The sequence below is a fragment of the Dunckerocampus dactyliophorus genome, chromosome 15 (assembly GCF_027744805.1).
Source record: "Dunckerocampus dactyliophorus isolate RoL2022-P2 chromosome 15, RoL_Ddac_1.1, whole genome shotgun sequence".
Classification (NCBI taxonomy): domain Eukaryota; kingdom Metazoa; phylum Chordata; class Actinopteri; order Syngnathiformes; family Syngnathidae; genus Dunckerocampus; species Dunckerocampus dactyliophorus.
The window spans coordinates 20,591,337-20,605,111 of record NC_072833.1 but is presented as its reverse complement, the minus strand read 5'-3'; the positions used below and the strand labels follow the sequence as shown (position 1 = coordinate 20,605,111).

General features: G+C 39.2%; 1 protein-coding gene across 4 annotated transcripts in view; it reads right to left on the bottom strand.

Annotated features, from left to right (window-relative positions):
- col4a6 (collagen, type IV, alpha 6) overlaps positions 1–13,775 on the bottom strand; it is a 95,265-nt gene that overhangs the window by 41,051 nt on the left and 40,439 nt on the right. For all 4 annotated transcript variants that reach the window (XM_054753195.1, XM_054753196.1, XM_054753197.1 and 1 more), the window contains one exon: positions 9,437–9,514. In XM_054753195.1, coding sequence (XP_054609170.1) covers positions 9,437–9,514 — 78 coding nt within the window. The remainder of the gene's footprint in view (positions 1–9,436; positions 9,515–13,775) is intronic.

The window sequence follows — 13,775 nt, the reverse complement described above, 5'->3', positions numbered from 1 at the left end:
GGCGAGGGGCGCGTACATGTTTAATGACATTCTGCCAGGCTTTTTTTTCGGGCCTCATAATTAAAAAGGCATCGTGGCATCTTCGTCGCCACTGCGTCAAGAATCAAGAAGCCTGTAAAAATTGGTGCTAATAAGCACTGTTGAACATTCCTGCACGTGTGTGAGTCGATATGTGTGTGTGTGTGTGTGTGTGTGTGTGTGTGTGTACTGAACGAGTCATGAGACATGAGTTCATCCAGGAGGTGCACAAGTAAGGGCATTTTACTTCTACAGCAGGGGTGCCCATCATGTTGCTTGTGAGCCACTGATCGATCGCAAAGATAGTGTGGGTTGATCGCATGTGTCACCCACGTCATTAACGTCACTTTGTAGATGTCATATGACATCAGTCAGCTGACATTAATCTCCCCTCCTGATTTGCTGTTGCACCTCCACGGCAAACTAAGTGGTGAACAGATGTCTACAGAGACACACGGAAATGCAACTGCATCTTTAGTATTCTGATTACGTCCAAACTAACTCAGCGGGAATATGCTTATATCTCACTTGAAGCAGCTATTTTTATAAAAACTAATTTTTGATGGCTTGGCTTCGTCTCCTTAACTCCACTATAGAAATGTGTGTTTTCTATACTTTTGTTTGCGAAACTATTATTTCATGACTCATTGGAATATCATCTCTGTGTGGAGTTTGCATGTTCTCCCCGTGCGTGCTTGGGTTTTCTCCGGGTACTCCTCCTACGTTCCAAAAACATGCATGTTAGGTTAATTGGAGACTCTAAATTGTCCATAGGTATGAATGTGAGTGTAAATGGTTGTTTGTCTTTATGTGCCCTGCGATTGGCTGGCGACCAGTCCAAGGTGTACCCCGCCTCTCACCCAAAGTCAGATGGATTAGGCTCCAGCATACCCCAGCGACCCTAATGAGGATAAGAGGCATAGAAAATGAATGGATGGATAATTACAATATATATGCCCATTGCCATTGTTGAAACCTTTTTAATATGTTGCCTTGACTTCGGCTGCATTGGCTTTTGCATCATCATTTTCATTTGTTGTATATTGGTAATGTTTGATAGCAAATGCAAACTGGATGGAATACATGAAGCGTGTGTATAATGAACGCTACGTAGCTATTTTGATGGACAGGTTATGTACAAAACTATTGCCATTTTGAATTGAATTGTGAATTATTGAACGATATCAACTATTTTGATGACCTGTAAACTTTGAAACTGTGAATGTGAAATACTAATCATTGATTCACACTTGTAAAATTTTACGCAGGTACTTTGATCATTCTTATTCCGCCATTTTTTTTGTCCTCTAAATCCTCCTTCATTTTTCAACCAAATCAAACCAATCCAGCATCAAATCGTTCAGCTCATTTGGAAATAGTTTCCATCTATTCAGATATTTACAAAACATTGCCAGATTTTCCAAAATTCCAAAAATGGCACATTTTTCCCATTGAAAATGAATGAGCCATTTTTCAAACTTCCACCATTCGCACATTTCTCAACCGATTCCAACCATTCCACCATGAAACCTGAAACAGAGAGGGTTCTCAGGGTGTTGAGATGTCTCCAAGGATGCACTGGTTTGGAGCGGTCAAAGGTATAGATGTGTGTTCAAGTCAAAGAACACGGCAAGTTGTCCTCTGTTTGGTGGATTTGGTCAATAAGCGGCAGCAAGCACTGGTAAACTGTGGTCTTTATAAGGCTTTAAGCTGTGGTACTGTAACAATACAAAGAATACAAAATGTCACTGAATAAATAAACAGTAAATGAATGGAACTAATATTACACATAAACATAATGATGAGCCAAAGGCACATCAAATACAGAACTCAATAAGGAAATTAAGTCAGTATGATGCTTAATAATATAATAAATCGCTATACAGTTAGCTTGAATGCTAATGTTAGCATTAATGAACACAAGAGTTACACTGAACAAAAGTGTACAATAGAACTCACACAGCTCTAACAACAGAAATAAAACCTCACCTTTATGCATTCACGCACAGCATTAACTTAGGAAAACTAGGATGTGGTGCCTGTACAGCATCGGAGAAGTAATAAAAAAAGACGTTTCAACTGACGCAACATCACACTACTGCGGTGCGTTCACTGACGGCCGAACACAGCTTTCTAACAAAACCATTCCACTCATTCAGGACTTTCAAAGTGACCATTTTTCACATCCAGATGTTTTTATTTTTTTCAAAATTCACACTTTCTGGTAACACTACTTCCTCTTCTTCTAAGATTTCCTTCAACGTTTGAATTTGTGATTTCATTCAAGCCACTCCAACATAAAATCGTTCAACACGTTCAGGACATTCAGGCTACTTATTTTTCAGATGACAACATCCTTCGTTTTAAGCTACTGTAGATTCTCACTTTCTGCAGAACCGTATCAATTCGTTTCTGCTGTTACATTTCTCAACCGATTCAAGCCATTCCAAAATCAAACTGTTCAACACGTTCAGGACATTCGGGCAACCCTATTTTTCAGATGACAACATTTTTTGCTTTACGCAAAATCTGTGCTTTCTGTAAAAACTGATCAATTATTTTGACTACCACATTTGTCAACAAATTCCAGTCATTCTAACATCAAACTGTTCAACACGTTCGGGACATTACTACCTCTTTTTCCATATCACTAAAATTTTTGCTCCACGCAAAATTCCCACTTTTCTCTAAAAGTATAACAACTGTTACTGCTGCCACGTTTCTCAACCGAATTAAATCATTCCAAGGTCAAGATGCACAAGTCAATCAGGACATTTAGTGTTCGTGGTACATTGAGCTATCATGCTACTATTAGCATGCGAGCAGTTGGCATTGCTACCATGATAACATCAGCATAGTAGCATTTTCTGGCACTTTTGTGAGTATTAACATACATAGACACTTAGGGCTACCATACTAGGTGTTGCATGCTAGCATAGTAGACTTGAGCCATTTGAATAAGTACAAACTTACAGAAACGCTTAGTGCTATCATGCTAGGTATCATTCATACATTTATGTTACATTTTAACACGTTTCCTTGCCTTTCAGCGCGGCTTCAGTTTTTCTGCTTACAATCGCTTGGTTTTAAGTAGAGCTACAATATGAAAATATGCTACAATATGCAAAAACAAGAAAGGGGAGTGAGACAAAAAGCATTTTGAAAAAGTAATTTATTGAAAACAACAATTAAACTGAAATAGGCTGTTTATCAGCTGATCAAAAGTTTAAGGCCATCGCTCAAAAAATAACAAAAAACTCTCCAAACCAGAACAAAAAATGTTGGCTGCACCGTTCTTGTTAATCACTTTAAAAATTGGTTTGGGCATGCTTGATGCGAGTGTTTCCTTGAGGCTAGTGGGAACATTGCTCCAAGTGGTGAAGATGGCTTCACGAATGGCATCAACTGTCTGGAACTTTATTCCACCTTTCAATGTCCCATGTTTGATGCTCCCTGGCAAAGTCTAAACGGGCAGTTTTGTGGCAAGACGAGGTCTTTGAATTCCTTTTTTGTTTTTTAAACCTTTTTCCCACAGATGCCGTCTGATGGTCTGCAGTCGGGCACCAGTAAGGGCCTTAAATTGGGTGGAAGACAGCCCTGTGTCTTGATGGACAGCCAATCGGATCCTCCAGGTGTGATTTTTTGGGTCTACCACTTGACTTTTTTGTTCCATAATGCTCAGGATCTTTCAAAAAATGTAGAATGACTGATTTACTGCACCCAACCTCAACAGCAATGGCACGCTGCGAGAGGCCTTGCTTATGCTGCTCAACAATCCGACCATGTTCAAAAAGAGAAAGCTTCTTAGCTTTAGCCATCAGGAGGGCATGACAGTGTGAATGCCTGACAGAAAATGACAATTTTGAGCAGATTTTGGCTTTTATAGCCTGTGGTCTTAAACTTTTGATCAGCTGATAAACAGCCTATTTCAGTTTAATTGTTGTTTTCAATAAATTACTTTTTCAAAATGCTTTTTGTCTCGCTCCCCCTTCTTCTCTTTGCATATTGTAGCTCTACTTAAAACCTCATTAAGATCCAAATGTGCAAAATGCAAATTCTAGCAATTTTTCAACTGGTCTTAAGATTTTGATCAGGAGTGTATATTGGTCCGTCTATTCACTTTTAAATGTTCGCTTTTTTAAACTTTTCAGTAAGCCATGGTTCTCTCATTCACTTCTCGGCAAGTAAACAAACTATTTCATTGGCTCATTTTGAGTGACTGTGTGTATATGTATATATGTGCATGTGTGCATATGTGTGTGTATGTAGATATGCATTAGTAGCGTTAAGTATTGACAATCATCAATCATCATTAAAAAATTTTTTAGAGCACTTCATGCTTCCTTCTGCTGACGAGCTTTAAGGAGATGCTGATTTTATTTTCCAGCAGGATTTGGCACCTGCCCACACTGCCAGTGTGACAAAATCTGGTTCAGTGACCATGGTGTACAGTGCTTGATTGGCCACTAAACCCACCTGACCTGAACCCCATAGAGAATCTATGGCGTATTATCAAGAGGAAAATGAGACGCCAGACCCAATAATGCATGTGATCTGAAATAAAGGCTTGAAATATTTCACTGTGCAATGAATCAATATAATATATGGGTTTCGCTTTTGGCACGACTGATAAAAAATGTAACTTTCATGACTTTTTAATTTTTTTTGAAGATGTACCTGTATTATATGTCCAGGCTTAACATTATTTAATGCACGTTTATCCCTTCAGGGCTGCAAGAAAACAAAAGCACATTAAATAGTTAATAATTAAAAAAAAAAAAAAAACAAGAAACTTTTTTTTTTAATGCCTTTTTTTAATTTTTATTTTGGCTGTATAAACAAAGACAACTGTGGGAGAAGCTTCTTGATAAGTAAATTGTTGCAATTGCCAGTGTAGCCATGAGAGGGCAGTAGAGTGCACAGAGACCAAATAGGGTCTTTGCTCACTGCTAAAAATGAGCAAATGTTGGTTCTTTTTTGTGTGTTTTGTGCATCTGTCATTGTCTGCTTTTGTCATTTTAAAAAAATAAACCCACACACCTCAACCTTCCTCGTCCGAGCGAAATGTGTGTGCGCGTGTTTTTAAAGAGCAGAAGTACTAAGCTGTGGAGCCACCTCTCTGTAATTTGTTTTCAAATGATAATGGGAGGCAATATGGCTGCTGCTTTTGCTGCCATTTTTGCCGCTAAGTAGGTTTAGAATGACGACGCTTCAGTGAAAACCAGCGCCTTCAAAGACAGATAAAATGCCTGGAAGAGGCCCCAACATGCGTGTGTAAGTTTGTGTAGAATGTATGAGAGTACATTAAAGGCTGTGACTGATAAGACTGTGCTGTACATTAATCTGGCCTTGACATCACTCCACAGACACACGCGCAGGCACACGGGTAGCCATGCATTTCACCCAAACACATTAATATAAGACAATGACAAATGGTGTGGTTCTGTTGGACAAGATCAAAGTAGTCATTCGTGCTTGCCAACTTTCATTATCTGGCTGCAATCTGAGCCTGTGTGTGTGTGTGTGTGTGTGTGCGTGCGTGTTTGATGTAAAGGCCAGGTGAATGTACACCACGCTGTCTCATCAGCCTATCATGCACTCTCATTTTCCACATTCTGCTGCATAATGTGTATTATCCCCTCAAGAATCTATAATAGTAATAGGCCTATAGCTTTATCCCTAAAGTGAATTGGCATTGTTAAAGGGAAACAACCAAAGGATGACAAGATTGACATCAAGGAAGCCTATAGTGAGGTTTTATCCCTCATTTCTTATCGTTGTAACCCACCGAGACGCAAAGCCCCTATCACATACCGACAAGGCGCTCCCTTCCTCTCAATGCACCCATTCTTGTTTGCTCTTTTTGATAAAAGCACTCTTTGGTGTGTTTTTGGTCACCACGATATGTAAAAATGTTGTAATTGTGATGCATTTTGAAATAGCTTAGCACTGAAACATCCCCAAACATTTGTTGATGTGTCTTGCGCTAATTCCATCCATCCATCCAAGTCAGTCATCTTTAAACGCTGAATTAATAGATTTTTAGTTCGTGAGCTTGACCAAAGCAGGAAGTAGCAACATTTCTGCTTCTGATTGACACACAAATCAAATGAAGCACATGCTCCCTGACCCCTTTAACACACGCACATCCATCCCGCCAACCCTGACCTCTGACCTCTTTGCTAAGGCAGGATGTTTTGGGATTCTAACACAGTCAACATGACCTCAAAGGCAGGAGGAAAGTGAACTATAAACAAAGATCTAAAGAGAATGCAAAGCCCCTCGGCTGTTAACAATAAAAACCAACACAGCGTCTGGATTGTGTCTGTATATGTGTGTATGTATGTGTCGTGTTGTGTGTGTGTGTGTGTGTGTGTGTATTTGTGTCTGGATGGACATCACCTCAGGCAATGCGCCTTCTCTGTCTGCCAGGCATTAGCACTCGATCATGAGCTATAGGATTAGTCATGGTGGCTTGTAAACACCTACTGTGCATCTGTACTCACAGGCTATTTCATTCAGTACACCTCCACCCCCAGTACAGCTCTCAGTACAAAGCAGTTGTACACCACTGCAAACTATAGCATGTGATTTTAAAAAATCCATTAAGAAAACAGTTGGACTCAAGCAGTGTATTAACAACACAACAAAATGCGCGCCATATTGTACGCTAATCAGACAATGCATGCAAACAGAGGCAACATTGTGGGATAAATCTTTGGTGTTAACTGAAAAACATGCCAACCCAGGTTCTACTGTACACAGAAATGTCATATGTGAAGCGTTTGCAATACTTGCTTCATCCTGAAGGGGTGGGAGCGTGAGTGAGCTTTAAGGTGCTTGTCACTGCCATCCTTCCATAGAGAGGACTTAGACTTAGACTTAAGTAGCTCAATTGCAGAAGAAAGAGATATCATATATAATATATGATAAAATAAAAAGATTATAAGAATATTTACAAATAAATACAAGTAAATTTACACATTATACAGGGGAGGACAGACGGTATAGTGCAATAATGCTGTGATTTATCTTTTACAGACAGGTGAGGTATTGTAGAGCTGCATGGCGGGTGGAATGAATGAAATTAAGTCCTGTAGCGTTCACTGTGGGAACGGAACTGGAGGAGTCTGTTGGAGAATGTGCTCCGCTGCCCCTCTATTGTCGGATGGAGTGGGTGGGTGAGGTTGTCCATGATGGAGAGCAGTTTGTCCACTGTCTTCCTGTGTCTCACTGTTCCAAACACCTCCAACTGAATGCCGATAACTTGTTCGGCTTTCCGGATCAGTTTGTCCATCCGGTTCAGGTCCTTTTTGCTGGTGCTGCTCCCCCCACAAACCACAGCAAAGTACAGGGCACTGGCAACCACAGACTGGTATAATATCTCCAGCAGCTTGCTGCACACATTGAAGGACCTAATCTTCCTCAGGAAGCAGAGTCTGCTCATGCCCTTCTTGTAGACAGCATTGCTGTTGTCCCTCCAGTCCAATCTGCAGTTCATGTGGACTCCCAAGTACTTGTAGTGGTCCTTGGGCACTTGAAGTGGGGGCGCGCATGAGCTAAAGGGTGCTTGTCACTGCCATCCTTCCATAGAGAGGAAAAGGCAGTGTTTTTTTTTTTATTTATTGAAATGCACAAACAGCAGAGCCGGCTATAGATTTACAAACAAGTCAAATGCAAGATATTTAATGCACTGCTGAATGAATGAATGAATTTGACTGCCATGATGGTCATTGAAAAAAATATTAGACTCTCTTGTTTCTTCAGTTTATTGATCCATTTAATGCCTGGTACAACTGAAGGTACATTTGTTTGGACAAATGTAATGATAACAAATATAGCTCATAAAAGTTGAATTTATTCATATCTAGCAACTTCCATGGCTTTAATAACAAAAATCACTTACGTTCTTACATGAATAGCTGTAGCATTGTACTGCCAAACAATTTAACTCTTATGAGCTACTTTTGTTGTCATTGTTATATTTGTCCAAACAAAAGGTACCTTAAGTTGTATCAGGCATTAAATGGATCAATAAACTGAAGAAACAAGGGTGATCTAATCATTTTTTCCAAGACTGTATATCCAAACTCACCAGTAGGTGATCAGACTTTTATTACAAAGCATCAGAGCGTTTCCTGGAGAAGGATAGGGTGCATGTACTTCATATACAAACAAAAGGTTAGACCATTAAATGTTTTTCAGTTAATTAAAAAAAATAAACAAATAGAGCTAAAAAGTATTTGAAAACATTTTTTTTAACCAAAGTGAATCATTCTCTTATTTTTCTTGTTATCCTGAATGAATATCCTGTATTAACATAAAAACCCCAAAGGAGTGTCAGTGCCTCACCACATGTAAATCACCCTAAAAACAACCAACAAAAGCTGCTTTGCACCCTTTAAATTCAAGGTTATCTCACTAGAATTGAAGGTCAGCAAAGTGCCAAAAGTAAAATCGCCAAATGAGCACCTTTGCGTTGCCCGATAATAACAGTTAAAGCTTAAATTGTATCATTTAAGCTGAAGTAAATGGCTGTCAGTTGCTGTGTTATTTGCCACAAGTGGAGTACAGTAGGAGGCCAGTAAGTGCAGGCTTGTGTGTCAGACAGTAATTGTTGTTTGGACACGGGCGGCAACACAAGCTAGCAAACAAATGGCTAGTACGTTCACTTATGCACTCAAAATGCGAAGTGTAAATATGGAAGTGTGGAAATTGAATACGTACATCAGTACACTTCAAGGAGTATACTGTGTACACTGTGTGCTTACTTCCTGAGTGCACAAATTTTAACAGCGTAGTGCTGTCCCCAAATTGACGACTGAAGAACGGCAGTGACAAGAACCTTCCACCTCACGCACAGCTGACCCTTTCAGGATGCAGTATGACATTTCTATGTATTGTATCATCCGATAAGCAAGAATAATGACGTCACACTTACATTAAAGACATGACACGGGCTGTAGGAAGTCGTGGTGTATAATAAATGTTTCTGCAACATTATATTATTGGCGACATGATCCAACTCAGTGTGCAGCGTGACGGTAGGGAGGCACATTGGCAGCTTCACTTGATCAAATGTGCAAATTCAATGATTTTCACTTAACACAATGTTCAAAATGATTGGACTCATACAGAAAATACATTTACAATTCACTTCAATGGACAAATATTAATATTTGTTTTATGTTATCTTTTTTAAAATTTTTGATAATGACCAGAGGTGCAGCGCTGCACGCTCGCCATTTGTGTTGTTTTGAGTGCAACATCCGGGTAAAGACAGTGCACTGCCTTTTACTGTACTTCTCAGTGTGAACGCAATTATGCACTCAAAAGATGTGTGAATACGGAGGTGCGCAAATTGAGACACAGACATGGATGCAATGAGAGCCAAGATGGCGGCATGCTGAACACTCACCCTGGAGCCCTTTTCCGGGTTGCACCTGCATCCTCCGCTGCAGTCCAGACCGGAACACAGCTCGTCGAGGTTGGCCCCCTGCAGAGAAAAGGGAGGACTTTAAGCTTCTTTGATAACAAGCTGACCGTGAAGTTGACCTCCTTTTGTCAACACTTACTCATTGATTGAAGTGTAATAACAAAAATGTAATATACGTTCAAGTTTTTCTGGCTTAACACACATGACTTTGCATCTTCTAAACTTGGTGTGAACTGCAGATTAACCTCTTGGGCTGAGGGTGGCATTCCTGAGATAGCTGGCAAACATCAGACAGCGCTTTCAAACTTGATAGGAGACTTAAAGAAGGCTTTTATAAGCCGACGTATGACTGACATAAGCTCATACAGACCACATGCTGGGAGGCTAGACCACATGAGGAGACTAGATCGACGACAACATCTAAATGGGACCATCTTATTGGGTCAACAATGAAAACTACATGCATGTACGACTGAGCGGCGTTTTGGGGTCAATGGGAGGTCAGGGGGCACATTTCAGCACGATTAGGGGATGAAAGGGTGATGGAGGCCAGTGGAGGGTATTCTGATGTAGGTTATGAGAAAATGAAAAGTGATGAAGTAGAGGGGCGTTTTGATTCTTTATAACAAGCAGGGTCAAACACCTCTACCCCTACAATTGATCATGAGCTGGTCTCGACAAGCTGACCTCATTAAAACAGGGCCTGGGAAAGACAGCAAGGAAATATTTAGTGTTGTCAAGGGATTAAAAAAAATGGAGAGATCAATTAATTATGATCTGTAATAAACTGATCTAATGAATCTCTTTTTTAATGTCACCTAAAAATTACAGAGAAAAGCTCTGACTTTGAGGTATTTTCATTTAAAGTCATCACATTATTGTGGCAGATCAAAATATTGCTATACTGTCGGAAAAAAAAAGTGGCTTTATAAAGTTATTTATTGTTTTTGACAGACTTGAAGAGATGCAGTCCTAGCCATTTACATTGCGCTGGATTTCAGACTAGTCCCAAGTGCTGCCTTCAACCTTTAGTTTCGCCCACCAGGTGGGGAATATTGCTATGTTCTTTTGTCAATTAGAAAATAAAAATAAAATAAAACATCAGGTTCATCTAAAGCGCTGAAGTTCACACATCAAAAAACAGTAAGAACACTTTTCTTAGCAATACTTGCTCATTTTGGTCGTCACTGTAGTCCTGCACGGTAGCTTGCATGATGAGTCATTGTGCGCAGTTTGCAAAACCTCTGTTAACCAATCGTCTTCCACTATTCACTACATTGCTGTCCACTTTGCAACAACGTTCGTCAGCCTGTTGGTTGCAGACTTGCTCATACACAAGGTGTTCTCCTTGAGTTTAGTTTGGCAAAGACTTTGCTATGACTCAATGAATTGCTAAAGTCTTCACCGGTAACGTTAACTGTGCCTGCACATGAAACTGAGTGCTTTGCGTTGATGTGGTAGACTAAACCTGAGCTCCTTTGGTGGTAAGCAAACTCCTTCTTACAAGGAAAGCATATAACTCTACCTTTATCAATGGTGCCGTTGGGGTGTTTTTGAAATGAAAATTTCCCAATCATTGGACCACCAACTCTCACATGCTCTTCCATTTTCGTCTCTCCTCTCTGCTACTCACCGCTCCTCACCTTGCCCTCCCAACTTCAGATAATAAACAAGTTCAAACACGATGACAGTCCCCACCCGCAACAACTCAAGCACAAGAAGCCCAACGCATAAAAACACATTTTATAAAAAGGCAACTTGAATACTAAAATAGTAAAGTTAGAGATAAAAAAAATATACTAAATATGTAATTAATTAATTAATTGCAATTGATGCTTTATTTTGACACCACTATACATATTTACATTTTAGCTCTAATGTGAGTGGGGTGAGAACATTAAATATTAAAGAAATATATATATTTTTAAATGTAACAACATTTAAATTAGATTTGAAATTAGATATTTCACTAATCCAGAGAGCAACAAAATAAAAAAAAAAAAAATTAAGCTGTGTTACCCTATACTGTAAGGCTATTTATGTCCTAATTTGTTCAGGACTGTAAATAACATTTGTGGTACCCAAGGTGGGTCGTGCTCTCATGTGCTGTACAATTTTCTGCATTTATGTATGGTCGGAAATCCCAGAAAATACACCCAAAACATGTGAATTCAACTTTAAATGACATGGTGTCATTTCATGGTGTACTGTATGCTTTGTGTGAGCATACAGTACATGTCAGACAGGTATCTGCAAAGAATCATTGGACAAAATGGTCAATGACTTATGGGCAATTAGTGGTTAAGTCCCCTCAACTATGTTTTGATGTTTTTCTAACAATCCTGCTTGTCAGTCCCCAAAAGGTCTGAAGCAGATTTGTTGCTTATTCAGCTTAACACCCTAAATTGTGTGAGAAATTTCAAGTCAATCCCGCTTACGAGAGGGTCAAACTTTGGTGTTTAATAAGAGTGCCACCATGTGGTGTATTTGTCAGAAAAATAACACAGGAAATACAGTAGACGTGCATGCTTGGACAAATTTGTGCACAGCGGGTCAGGAGGAGAAGAAACACACATACAAAAGCATATGAAGAAGGAGAACAAGGTTGGTACGTATGTTTTTCACCACCTCGGGGCATCAGCATCAGTTACACGCCCAAAGATTACTGTGGTGATGGAGGGGAGAGGATAAAGTTTGGCACAGAGAATAAGGAGACAGAGAAAAGGAGGGGAAAGGTCAGCGGTGCAGGTCTCTGATCTCCTGGACTCCTCTAATCACCATGACAGAAGGAGGCCGAGAGGGTGAGCATGGGAACGGACGCAGCACACAAATGTTACTGAATTAAAGCACATCACGTCCTGACTTTTTTTTTATGTCTTATCATTTAATTCCCATGGACTGTCTTAACCAGATGTGTCTGTTTCATATTCATTCATTGTTGTGGGACATAATCCAGCCTCGGCCTGAGGGGTTGTTGGAGATGTGCACTGGACACTGATCCGTCCACACCCAGACAAACAGATGCTGAGCCCTGCAGCGCCCCCAGGGTGAACACAATAGACGGTGTGCAATGTTCAGGGTGAAGAAGTACCCGAGTGCTAAATAGATGCACATGTGCCTGCACAGGTTATGAAAACTACATACCATAGCATGAATACATAAAATAAAAAAACACACACACTAGCTTCATTAATAACTATTAAATACTTCAATACTGATCAAAATAAATACAAAAATGAATATATGCAGTATCATAGTATCATCTTTAAATGTATTTTTATTCATTTATATCAGGGGTGCGGGCACCATGTTGGTTTTCAGTGGTTTTTCAGTTAATAATGAAAGAACAGGAGAAAGAAATGCATTCTGAAATACAGAATGTGAGTTGTGGACACCAGCATTTTGTTAATGTTCTGGTAAAACAAGCATATTCGCTTTGTTTGGGTTTAAAATAAGCTCTGAAAATAAATGTTACAAAAATGAGTAGCTCTTGGCCATTTTCAATTTGTAAAAGTAGCTCTCACAAGGAAAAACATTGGTGACCCCTGATCTACTGTATATTCTATAGCGTGTCTCTAAAGTCTGGATATACCCAAATAATTTGCAAACATTACACAAAATAATGAATTGAATTAATACGGTACATTAAAAAATACATTAAATAATTATAAACATTTAAAAATATCCATCCATCCGTGTTCTATGCCGCTTATGCTCATTAGGGTCGTGGTGGTATGCCGGAGCCTATCACAGCTGACTTCGGGCTAGAGGCGGGGTACACCCTGGACTGGTTACACCCTGGACTGGTCGCCAGCCAATCACAGACATTTAAAAATATAAATACAAATATATGCAAATACAGTTCACTAAAAAAAGAAAATGAATTCATATTTATTGATGCTATTCAGTATATTAAATTACCATTTTTACATTTTAGTTTTTAGATAATTATGCATTGTGCCTATGGAGCCTGACTTTGGGGTAACCCTGTACACATATTATGTTATAGTTCAGAATATACAGTATTAAACACCATCGCCACGTGGACCAATTTGAACACCCACCTAAGTGAATGTGGTTCCTTTTGTTCAATTAAATTCAGTTCAACAAAAAAAAGGCAGCTGTTAATAAAAAGACAACATACAACAAAAATACTAATATAAAAAAAAGTATTAACAAGAAAAAATGCCATTAGTGATAACAGATAATGTCAAAAAAACAAAATAAAACATACAGTCATTAAAGGCTACAATACAATAATTTAATAATGAGAGAGTTGAAAATGTCATGGTTTGCAATAATCCATCCATTTTCTATGCCG